This window comes from Taudactylus pleione, unplaced genomic scaffold (assembly GCF_031769625.1).
Source record: "Taudactylus pleione unplaced genomic scaffold, aTauple2 ptg001804l, whole genome shotgun sequence".
Taxonomy (NCBI): domain Eukaryota; kingdom Metazoa; phylum Chordata; class Amphibia; order Anura; family Myobatrachidae; genus Taudactylus; species Taudactylus pleione.
In genome coordinates, this window is record NW_028286201.1 from 199,734 (window position 1) to 212,225 (window position 12,492).

A 12,492-nucleotide genomic window follows, 5' to 3' on the forward strand; every position below is an offset into this window, starting at 1 on the left:
GGAGGTGCTTCTTCGACATCTCCACCTGACCATTGCTTGTCTTCAAGCACACGGGTGGTTGATAAACTGGAAGAAGTCCTCCCTGATTCCATCACAGCGGATGGTTCATTTGGGAGCCCTGCTGGATTCTCGTCAGCAGCGGATTTTCCTGACTCCAGAGAAGGTCTCCTCCCTGCAGCTGCGGATACACAGTTGCCTGAGCAGTTGCCGCCTGTCGGTCCATTCAGCTATGAGAGTTCTGGGGTCCATGGTGTCGACATTCGACATGGTGGAATTTGCCCAGTTCCATTCCCGGCCCCTGCAGGGGCTGATTCTATCGGAATGGAACGGGTTACCTCACCGGATCCGCTCTCAGATGCTGGTGTTGTCCGCGGAGGTTCGGCAGTCTTTGGCTTGGTGGCTTCAGACGGTGCATCTGGTCGAGGGGCGCCCCTTTTGGATCCCGGACTGGGTCCTGCTCACGACGGATGCCAGTCTTCGGGGTTGGGGGGCAGTGACCGGCTCATTATCGCTTCAGGGTCGTTGGTCTGCGGAAGAAGCACTTCTCCCCATCAACATCCTGGAACTGCGGGCTGTGTACAGGGCCCTGCAGTCGTCCGGCCCCGCTCTTCACGGAAGGGCGGTTCAGGTGCAGTCCGACAACGCCACCACGGTGGCGTACATCAACCACCAAGGGGGAACTCGCAGTCGGGCAGCAATGTCGGAGGTGTCTCGCATTCTTGCTTGGGCGGAGTGTCACGTTCCAGCGATCTCGGCAGTCTTCATTCCCGGAGTCCTCAATTGGGAGGCGGACTTCCTCAGCCGTCACGATGTGCATCCCGGGGAATGGTCGCTTCACCCAGAGGTGTTTCAGCTACTCGTGGACAGGTGGGGGCTGCCGGAGCTGGACTAGATGGCCTCCCGTCACAATCACAAGTTGCCCGTTTACGGGTCAAGGACAAGAGACGCAGGCGCCTGTCTGGTAGACGCTCTGTCGGTGAAATGGACGTTTCACCTGGCGTATCTGTTTCCTCCGATATCCTTACTTCCTCGGGTTCTGCGGAAATTCAAGCAGGACGGCGGCACGCTCGTGCTGGTGGCTCCGGCGTGGCCCAGACGTCCTTGGTACTCCGATCTGAGGTGCCTCTCCATCGACGCTCCGTACCTTCTTCCTCAGCGTCGGGACCTGTTGTCTCAGGGGCCCTGCCTTTACCCGGATCTGGGTCGGTTGTCTTTGACGGCGTGGCTCTTGAGACAGCCGTTTTGAGGTCTAGGGGTTTCTCCAGTTCAGTGATTGGTACCATGCTTAGGGCACGCAAGCCTGCCTCCGCGCGGATTTACCACAGGGTGTGGCGCACTTATTTTCAGTGGTGTGAATCCAGAAACTATGATCCGCAGGTGTTCCGGGTTTCCAGAATCTTGGAATTTCTTCAATCGGGTTTGGACCTCGGCTTACGCCTGGCCTCTCTGAAGGTTCATGTGTCTGCTTTGTCCGTGTGGTTTCAGCGACGGATTGCTACACTGCCAGATGTTTACACCTTTTTCCAAGGTGTTCTCAGGATCCAGCCTCCGGTGGCTCCGTGGGACTTGACGGTGGTACTGAGGGTCTTGCAGGGTCCTCCTTTTGAGCCGCTTGAGTCGGTGGAGCTCAAGTGGCTGACGTTTAAGACCATTTTTCTCCTGGCAATTGCTTCGGCCAGGAGGGTTTCAGAATTGGGGGCGCTTTCCTGTCGCCCTCCTTTTCTGATTTTTCACCAGGACAGGGCAGTGCTCCGCACGCGTCCTGAGTTTTTGCCCAAAGTGGTTTCAAAGTTCCACATTAATCAGGAACTTGTTGTGCCAGCTTTTCAGTCACCTGATCTTTCTGCTGGTGAGGCTTCCTTGGATGTGGTCCGGGCATTTAGAATCTATGTGGACCGGACTGCTTCGGTTAGGAAGTCGGATTCTTTGTTTGTCCTCTTCGGTTTTCACAAGAGGGGTTGGCCTGCCAACAAGCAAACGTTAGCCCGTTGGCTTCGTTCAGTTATTTGTGAGGCTTATGCGCAGGAGGGTTTACCTGTGCCAGCCTCTGTTAAGGCTCATTCCACTCGTTCTGTGGGTCCCTCTTGGGCTGCTAGACGTGGCGCCTCCGCTGTTCAGCTGTGTAAGGCGGCTACTTGGTCTTCAATTCAGACGTTTTTGAGGTTTTATGCGTTTGACACCTTCGCCTCTCAGGATGCATCCTTTGGGCGCCGGGTACTCCTTTCAGCACAGGAGCGTCCCCGCCCTTAGTTGAACTGCTTTGGGACATCCCCAAGGTCAACCCTGTGGACCCCCTATGGACCCTGAAGTAGAAAACAAGAGATATGGTAAGAACTTACCTTTGTTATCTCTGTTTCTACGAAGTCCATAGGGTCCACAGGGCGCCCGCCCTGACGCACCTGGCTTCAAATGGGCTGTGTGGCTGGTCACCGGTTTTCCGTCTCCCATTTCTGTGAGTATGGTTTCTTGTGTGTTCCAGTCTTCCTTCTCTCTGTTTAGTCTCCTCCTCCGGCCTTAGCTGCTTACCAACTGAGGTGCCTGTGGCCGGGGCGGGGTATAGAGGAGGACGGACCCAAGTGCATCCTGGGAGCAGCAAAGCTTTAACTGCGTGGTGCCCGTGGATCCAGATCCAGCTATACCCCAAGGTCAACCCTGTGGACCCTATGGACTTCGTAGAAACAGAGATAACAAAGGTAAGTTCTTACCATATCTCTTGTTATGTATGGGGGTGTCTCCTGTGATCACCAGACAATATTACCCTGTGTATATAGGTGGGTAGGTTACACGTGTCCTATCACCTGTCTAATAGCACCTGTATGTATGGGGGTGTCTCCTGTGATCACCAGACAATATTACCCTGTGTATATAGGTGGGTAGGTTACACGTGTCCTATCACCTGCCTAATAGCACCTGTATGTATGGGGGTGTCTCCTGTGATCACCAGACAATATTACCCTGTGTATATAGGTGGGTAGGTTACACGTGTCCCATCACCTGCCTAATAGCACCTGTATGTATGGGGGTGTCTCCTGTGATCACCAGACAATATTACCCTGTGTATATAGGTGGGTGGGCTACACGTGTCCTATCACCTGCCTAATAGCACCTGTATGTATGGGGGTGTCTCCTGTGATCACCAGACAATATTACCCTGTGTATATAGGTGGGTAGGCTACACGTGTCCTATCACCTGTATGTACGGGGTGTCTCCTGTGATCACCAGACAGTATTACCCTGTGTATATAGGTGGGTAGGTTACACGTGTCCTATCACCTGCCTAATAGCACCTGTATGTATGGGGGTGTCTCCTGTGATCACCAGACAATATTACCCTGTGTATATAGGGGGGTAGGTTACACGTGTCCTATCACCTGTCTAATAGCACCTGTATGTATGGGGGTGTCTCCTGTGATCACCAGACAGTATTACCCTGTGTATATAGGTGGGTAGGTTACACATGTCCTATCACCTGCCTAATAGCACCTGTATGTATGGTGGTGTCTCCTGTGATCACCAGACAGTATTACCCTGTGTATATAGGTGGGTAGGTTACACGTGTCCTGTCACCTGCCTAATAGCACCTGTATGTATGGGGGTGTCTCCTGTGATCACCAGACAATATTACCCTGTGTATATAGGTGGGTAGGTTACACGTGTCCTATCACCTGTCTAATAGCACCTGTATGTATGGGGGTGTCTCCTGTGATCACCAGACAATATTACCCTGTGTATATAGGTGGGTAGGTTACACGTGTCCTATCACCTGCCTAATAGCACCTGTATGTATGGGGGTGTCTCCTGTGATCACCAGACAATATTACCCTGTGTATATAGGTGGGTAGGTTACACATGTCCTATCACCTGTATGTACGGGGTGTCTCCTGTGATCACCAGACAGTATTACCCTGTGTATATAGGTGGGTAGGTTACACGTGTCCTATCACCTGCCTAATAGCACCTGTATGTATGGGGGTGTCTCCTGTGATCACCTGACAATATTACCCTGTGTATATAGGTGGGTGGGTTACACGTGTCCTATCACCTGTATGTATGGGGGTGTCTCCTGTGATCACCAGACAATATTACCCTGTGTATATAGGTGGGTAGGTTACACGTGTCCTATCACCTGTCTAATAGCACCTGTATGTATGGGGGTGTCTCCTGTGATCACCTGACAATATTACCCTGTGTATATAGGTGGGTGGGTTACACGTGTCCTATCACCTGCCTAATAGCACCTGTATGTATGGGGGTGTCTCCTGTGATCACCAGACAATATTACCCTGTGTATATAGGTGGGTAGGTTACACGTGTCCTATCACCTGTATGTATGGGGGTGTCTCCTGTGATCACCAGACAATATTACCCTGTGTATATAGGTGGGTAGGTTACACGTGTCCTATCACCTGCCTAATAGCACCTGTATGTATGGGGGTATCTCCTGTGATCACCAGACAGTATTACCCTGTGTATATAGGTGGGTGGGTTACACGTGTCCTGTCATATTCATATGCTGATTTTGTTGTAGATTCTGCACGTAGAATCCTGATGATGACTATTTGGGAAGAGGGATTAATGCCAAAGGAGGACCCACAAAGTAGTTTGTGTTTATAAAAAAGCAAAGTTTTTTGGCCTTTTTGGTTACATTTTATTTGCTGTCTCTTATAAGGAGACAAAAGACTAATACTAATTTCTGAAATGCAAGGTCTTCTGAAACAAAGCTGTAATTTATGTGGTTAATGCATAAAAAATGACAAATATCGATGTTTCAATTTGACAAGTGCAAAAGTTGACCAATAATTCGGCTCAACACAGGAGTGAGAAACCCGTCGGTAGTGAAGGAGTTAAATCCTTTTAAAACTGTTATCGGTTAACAGTATCCATCGTCCTCCTTTACCCCCCCTAAGTCAGTAATATGGTCATGTGTGGAATTGGTTGTGTTTGCTCCCCAGGACCTGGCGCAGTTATTACGGCTGGAGGAGGAGGACTGGAGACGGCTGCAGGCTGTGATTCGGAAGTACAGACAGGAGCCCACAAGGCCAGGGGTTCGCTTTGCTGAGGACCACCAGGGACTGCTGCCTGTCAGGGCGTTCCTCCAGTACTTGGAGTGTGAGCAGGATGCTATAAACGTCAGGAAGATCTGTGAGGATGATCACATTGCATTAGGTAAGTACTATCTAATCTGTGTCCATCTCCTATGGGACATAGCATTGTATATAATGTACACACAAAGGAGCACATGGCATGGGAATGTTGCCCGAGGTTCAGTAATACATCCATGTCGTATTAATCCTTTGTTGTGTTAGACACAGTTTTTTTCGGAATATTTTTTATTATTACAATTTAACCGCATTGCCCATGGGCACCACACAGTTAAAAGCTTTAGCTCCCAGGATGCATCCTCTATACCCCGCCCCTGAACCACAGGCACCTCAGTTCTTGTTGGTGCCCGGCCGGAGTCGGGTCACCGTTTGCGCAGAGGGGCTGATTAACAGCCCCAAAGCTAATTTTATTTTATGAGTTGTTAGTTTTTATTCTACTAACTCCAGAGTGGGCAGCGCCGGACTGTTCATAGGATGTCCGCGCTGCTGCTCTGTCACCCCGCCGACGCCACAACGCCAGTACAGATCTGGGGATCTCGGTAGGATCTGAGAGTCTGTGCTAGCCGGACTCTGCGTACATCCCTGGACTGCTGCCGGGCTCTCAGGGGCAGGTAAGAGCGGATCACTGCTTGCTGTGATCCGCGTATTAAAGCAGTCTTTTGGCTTCGGTCTCTGGGGACAGACCAGAGGTGCTAGCCACCAGGGACTTGCAACGGGACGCAGGAACGGCATCCCGGGAGTTAATAGCCGGCCAGGGGAGGCAGCTTTTCCCTGTTTAGCGGCTCCTCCCCTCAGACCAGCGTGCCTTTCCGCCTGGCATTGCCGAGCTGTTCTCCTACTGCCACGCCCCCTCTGAGATCTCCGGCGGCCATCTTCTCTGGCACATCTCAGATCTCTCCAGGCAAGCGTGTGACTGGTCCCCCTGTATACCTCTCCCCTGGGGTCAGTGCATACAGCGCTATAGCCCTCCCAGACACTGAATTTGGGCGGTTGATTGTAGTGCCTAGGTGCAGTAAGTACATCTATATGCATTGTATATGACTTATGCTAGCGCTGACTGTCTGTGTCTTTTTCTAATTCTATCAGTCTATATCTATCCCTTTCCTTTCCTACAGCCCTGACGGGTTTCTGTGACCTCACATATATAAACTCAAGTATTTGTGTGTTCAGTCACATACCATGCCATATTTTCGGGTCAGTGTAATGCATACTTGTGGGTTCCCAACTTGGCGCTTTCTGAAAAATATATATAATATACATACATACATATATATATATACACACAGACATGTCCGGAGTAGGAAAGGAGGATTTATCTCAGGATGGGCTGTGTGTGAGGTGCTATCCAGTTACCTGGCCCCTCAACAATGGGACAGGATCCCCCTTGGGTGTGTTTTTTCTCAGGTACTGGCCTCCATCGCGGATCGCCTGTCGTTTTGCCCCGTATGGGGTTACCCCAAACAGCCATCCTTCCCTCTCAGGGTGTCCCGCAATTATTGCAGGGGTCACCGCTCTATATGCAATCCCCTCCGGTACCTCCACAGTCTGTCATTCCGCAAGCTGTACAACACCCTGGGTGGATGTTTTTTCTAGTTCAGCGCAGAGTTTGGCAGCTTCGTCTACGGCTTTTCAAACCATGTTGCGGAATGAAAGACCTCAGAAGGCGTCTAAGCGTCCTGTATTGTCATCTCAGTCTACACAACTATCAGACACAGACGTGTCATCAGATGATTAGGAATTGCCTGAGTGGTCTGATTCAGATTCCCCTGTCCAGGAGTTGGAGCCTAAATCAGCTATTAATGTCCCAGCGTTGGTAAGGGCAGTCCAATCCATACTAGATATAGAAGAGGATGTTCCTGCTCCTAAATCCAAATTCCTGGAATTTAAGGAGCAAAGGTGGCTTCGGCAGTTTTTCCCCTCACTGACCAACTGACAGACCACATGGCGGAGGCCTAGCAGACGCCTGGTAGAAGGTGTCAACCACAGTAGCGTTTGACCTCAAGTTATCAGTTCCCTGCTGGTCATAGCAAAAAGTGGAACTCACCGCCTGGAGTAGATTCTCATGGTATTCGCCTTATTAAGAGTGCGTCACTGCCTATGCCTTCCATTTCTTCACTGAAGGGTTATACGGATAGGAAGGTGGAGACGTGCCTGAAATTGATTTATTCTCTCTCAGGGGCTATGACCCGTACATCCATGGCTATATTGTGGGTAGCTAAGGCCATTGAGAGCTGGGCGAATGTGCTGGAGGACACTTTCCCAGAGGAGGCGTCAGAGGCTCAAAGCTCTTTAGTGGGCCCTATATTGGTGAGGCGGCTTTGGATGCCAGTCTACTGACTTCCAGGGTCTCGGCCGCAGCCGTGTCTGCTCGCCGCTATTTGTGGTTACGCTCCTGGAGGGCGGATGCTGACTCCAAAAAGGGCCTCGAGGCCTTGCTCTTCAATTGGGAGCTTTTGTTTGGCCCTGTCCTGGACAAAATTGTGGACACTCTGGCAAAATCGAAGTCCTCTTTTCTGCCATCCGCTAGGCAAAGGCTAGAACCTCTTCCTTTCGGTCATTTTGTTCTCAAGGAAAGCCCAAAGGACAGTGTTTCCTAGACAGTCCGTGACCAAGTCGACATCTAAGCCTAAGAAGCAGGCCTGGAGCACCAGACGCCCTGCTGCCAAGTCTGAGGATAAACCCTCAGCCTGATTGGACGGGCCTCCTTCTGGGGGATCCCAGGGTGGGAGGCCGACTGTTTCATTTCGGCCAGTACTGGTGTCACACCACCAAGGATGCTTGGGTACAAGAATTGGTCTCTCAGGGGTACGCCCTCTATTTTTTGTCACAGCCTCCCCACCAGTTTTTCTGCACAAGCCCTCCCCTGGACGAGACCAAGGCCTTGCAGATTCAGGAAGCCATAGAGTCCTTGCTGAAAGCACGGGTAATTGTTCCAGTGCCGCAGCCTCAGCGCCGGACTGGTTACTACTCTACTCTGTTTCTGGTTCAGAAGCTGAATGGGTCTCATCGGCCTGTCCTCAACCTAAAATCTCTGAACAAGTTCCTCAGGGTGCCCAGGTTCAGGATGGAATCTTTGCGATCTGTCATTCTGGCTATGGAACCTGGGGATTACATGGTATCACTGGACATTTAGGATGCATACCTACATGTCCCCATAGTGCCTTCCCACCAGCGTTATCTTCGGTTTGCTATTCTGCATCAACCTAGTTTTGGGCGCTGCCCTTTGGCCTCTCCACGGCTCCAAGGGTGTTTACCAAAATTATGGCTGTCTTGGCAGCCCACCTCGGGTTCAGGGTATACGGCTCCTTCCGTATCTCGACGACCTCCTCTTGCTGGCTAGCTCTCCGTAGGTACTTCTACAGCATCTGTGTCACGACCAGGGTATCTCTTCACAGGAGCCTGCGGTGCTTACCAGGGTGGATGTTGTGGCATGGCCCTTCCAGCGGGGGAGCTGGTACTTGGAGACTGGCGCTGGGTGCTCGCTGGGGTCTGATGTCTGAGAGTCCTGCTGGCAGGGGTAAGGCTATCACCATCACCATGCTGCAGGTGTCTGGGCACTGCCATCTTGCCTCAGGTCATGTGACATAGTGGCCCTATCCTGATGCATCAGGTGATCTCTCCCAGCCACTCACACTCTGCTGCTGGGTACTTAAGGGGGTTTGGAGCTCCCTGTAGTTGCCAGTGCAACGTGTTTCACAGCTTGCTGTTAGAGAGTTCCCTGTGCTCCTAAGCCTTGTTCCTGCTTCGGTGCTACCTCCTGTCAGCTAATCAGCTACCACAGACCTCCCAGCACCGCTCTGACCAGTTCCACAGCCTCCAGTCCGGTGGTGACTGCCCTGTCTCCCACAAGGTACCCACTCCTGTGTTCTGAACCTGTCGTTAAACTCCTCGTTCAGCCATTCATCAAGGATATCTCATTCAAGCCATTATACAGGACATCAGGAAATCTCATCCATATTTGCATCATTTCTGGATTTCAGTTTAGACATCTCTGCCACTTTCCTGGACATTGACTTTGTTCTCTCCCACTACAGTGACCTATCATCCACATACTGTACCCCCGTTCTAAGTTTATTACATTGGGACTCTAGTTACTATCTGTATATTTTCATTGCTGCTAATGTCCATATAAAAGAACCAACTTTCCAATTTACATCTGTTCCTGCTTCCACTTATGTTTCCACCTCGGGTCCACAAAAATCCCAGTCCGTAACAGTCTGCACCTGAAAATAGCCTGACTGCAGGCGCACGGGTGGCTGATCAATTGGAAAAAGTCCTCCCTAATTCCTTCACAGAGGATGATTATTTTGGGAGCCTTTGTGGATTCTCAGCATCAAAGAATCTTTCTCACCCTAGAAAAGATCTCCTCTTTACAACTGCAGGTTTGCAGTTGCCTGCAAAGTCGCCAGGTGTCTGTCCACTCGGCGATGAGGGTTCTAGGATCCATGGTGTCCACATTCGACATGGTGGAATATGCCCAGTTACATTCCAGGCCCTTGCAGGGGCTGATACTTTCCAAGTGGAATGGGTTACCTCACCGGATCAGGACTCAAGACGCTGGTGTCTCCAGAAGTGTGTCTGTCGCTGTCTTGGTGGCTACCAACGACTCATCTCACCAAGGGTCGCCCCTTTTGGATCCCGGACTGGGTACTTCTAACAACAGATGCCAGTCTAAGGGGCTGAGGCGGGGTTACAGGCCCGAACTCATTGTAGGGCTGTTGGACAGTGTTCGAAGTGATCCTTCCAATCAGCATATTAGAACTCCGGGCTGTGTACAAGGCCTTCATGATGACAGGACACGTTCTTCACAGAAAAGCCGTGCAAGTTCAGTCAGACAACGCCACCACGGTGGCCTACATCAACCATCAGGGAGGCACTTGAAGTCGGGCAGCAATGTCAAGTATCACGCATCCTGACTTGGGCAGAGTGTCATCTCAGTTGGGAAGCGGACTTCCTCAGCCGTCACGAAGTGCATCCAGGGGAATGATTTCTTCATCAAGAGGTGTTTCAACTCCTTGTAAACAAATGGGGCCTTTCCATAGGTGGACCTCATGGCCTCCCGTCACAATCACAAGTTGCCAGTGTACGGGTCCAGAACAAGAGATGCCGAAGCAAGCTTGGTGGACGCTCTGTCGGTGCGGTGGATCTTCCGGTTTGTGTACCTGTTTCCTCCCTCCTTCCTCGACTTCTTCGGAAGTTCAAACAAGACGTAGGCACGGTCATGCTGCTGGCTCCAGCTTGGCCCAGACGTCATTTGTACTCAGATCTTCGGAGTTTCTCCATCGACACTCCGTTCCTGCTGCCTCAACGTCCGGACCTGTCTCATGGTCCTTTCCTTTACCCGGACCTGGGTCGTTTGTCTTTCACGGCGTGGCTTTTGAGACTTTCATCTTTAGGTACAAGGGATTCTCTAGTTCTGTTATCAGCACGATGCTTCGGGCACGCAAGCCTGCCTCAGCCAGAATATACCATAGAGTGTGGCATACCTATTTTGAGTGGTGTCACACACGGGATTACGACCCTCAGGTGTTTCGTATTTCCAGGATACTAGCATTCCTTCAATTTTTTGGGGAACTTGACCTACGACTGGCTTCGTTGAAAGTCTCTGCACTGTCTGTGTGGTTCCACCGAAGGATAGCTCTGCTTCCGGACATTATCACCATTTTTCCAAGGTGTCCTCCGGATTCAACCTCCCTTTGTCCCCCCAGTGGCGCCTTTGGATTTGGCAATAGTTCTGCAGGCCCTCCATTTGAACCACTAGATTCAGTGGAGCTCAAGTGGTTGACGGCTAAGTGGCTTTTTCTCCTGGCAAGGAGACGGTATCAGAGTTGGGGGCGCTATCTTATCGTCCTCCCTTCCTGATATTTCACCAGGACAGGGCTGTGCTTCGCACTCACCCTGGGTTCCTTCCTAAAGTGGTTTTTAATTTCCTCATTAACCAGGAAATTATTGTCCCGGCTTCAGTCACCAGTATGTGGTCCGTGCTCTCTGGATATATGTGGATCGGACCAGTTCCCTTCGGAAATCGGAATCCTTATTTATACTATTTGGATTCCATAAGAGGGGATGGCCAGCCAACAAACAAACATTGGCTAGATGGCTTCGTATGACTATCTCAGAAGCTTATACACAGGAAGGCCTTCCTGTTCCAGCTTTTGTTAAAGCTCATTCTACTCGGTCTGTGGGCCTCTCGTGGGTGGCTCGCCGCGGCTGTTCAGCTCTGCAAGGCAGCCACGTGGTCTTCCATCCAGACCTTTCTTTGGTTCTATGCATTTGACACCTTTGCCTCTCAGGATGCTTCCTTTGGGCGCCGGATTCTCCTCTCAGCGCAGGAGCGTACCCACCCTTAAAAGGACTGCTTTGGGACATCCCCAAAGTCTCCCTGTGGAGCCTATGGACCCTGAACAAGAAAATGAGAGATATGGTAAGAACTTACCTTTGTTATCTCTGTTTCTTCGAAGTCCATAGGGATCCACAGGGCGCCCACCTGGCTTCATTTGGACTGTTACTGGTCACCGGTTTTCCGTCTCTCTTTCTTTGAATATGATTCTCGAGTGTTCCAGTCTTCCTTCTCTCTTTTTCCTCCTCCGGCCTTGGCTACTTACCAACTGAGGTGCCTGTGGCTCGGTTGCAGGGTATAGAGGAGGATGGACCCAGTGCATTCTGGGAGCTAAAGCTTTTAACTGCGTGGTGCCCGTGGATCCAGATCCAGCTATACCCAAGGTCTCCCCGTGGACCCTATGGACTTCGAAGAAAGAGAGATAACAAAGGTAAGTTCTTACCATATCTCATTTTTATCTTAATAAATAATAAGAAAATGACAGGTTGAAAATCTTCACGCGCAGGGAATCAGACTGTTGGTTAGGTTTTTGTCCTAGGACGAGCCCAGGTTCCATTTAGTCCTCTGAACAAGATGAGGACCTTCCTGGTTTGAAGCTGTCGGATTTAGGGGTGAAGCTGACGCTATCCCTCACAGTCAAAAATTAAGCCCCATTCCCACCTTCTTTATATGCATCTGGGTGAAAACCAAGGAAGGAAAAGGGCCATATAGAGAAGATAAGGAGCCAGGACATGACCCACTGTCTGTGTCACCCTGATAATACTCTAATAATGAATACAGTGATGCATGCAGGGCCGGATTAAGGGCACGGCGACAGGGGCGGTCGTCCCGGGGCCCCCACACACTGTCCCCGATCCCCGGCCGCTTCTACTAACATTTCCCCGCTGCTGTCCCCGACAGATCAGCTGTTCTCTTATACTACAGCGACCGTCTTGGACTCAGCAGACTCACTACAGTGACAGTCACAGTCTCGTGAGATTATGACGTCAAATGTGCCTACCGTGCACTGCGTGCGGGCATAGCAGCTGAGTCGGACGATTGAGGATCCAT

General features: G+C 50.9%; 1 protein-coding gene across 1 annotated transcript in view; it reads left to right on the plus strand.

Moving 5' to 3' along the window:
- The window catches only part of RAB3GAP2 (RAB3 GTPase activating non-catalytic protein subunit 2), a gene marked incomplete at its 5' end in the record, with an annotated part of 258,046 nt that overhangs the window by 71,140 nt on the left and 174,414 nt on the right, over nucleotides 1-12,492 (plus strand). The window contains one exon of the mRNA XM_088465026.1: nucleotides 4,953-5,166. Coding sequence (XP_088321152.1) covers nucleotides 4,953-5,166 — 214 coding nt within the window. The remainder of the gene's footprint in view (nucleotides 1-4,952; nucleotides 5,167-12,492) is intronic.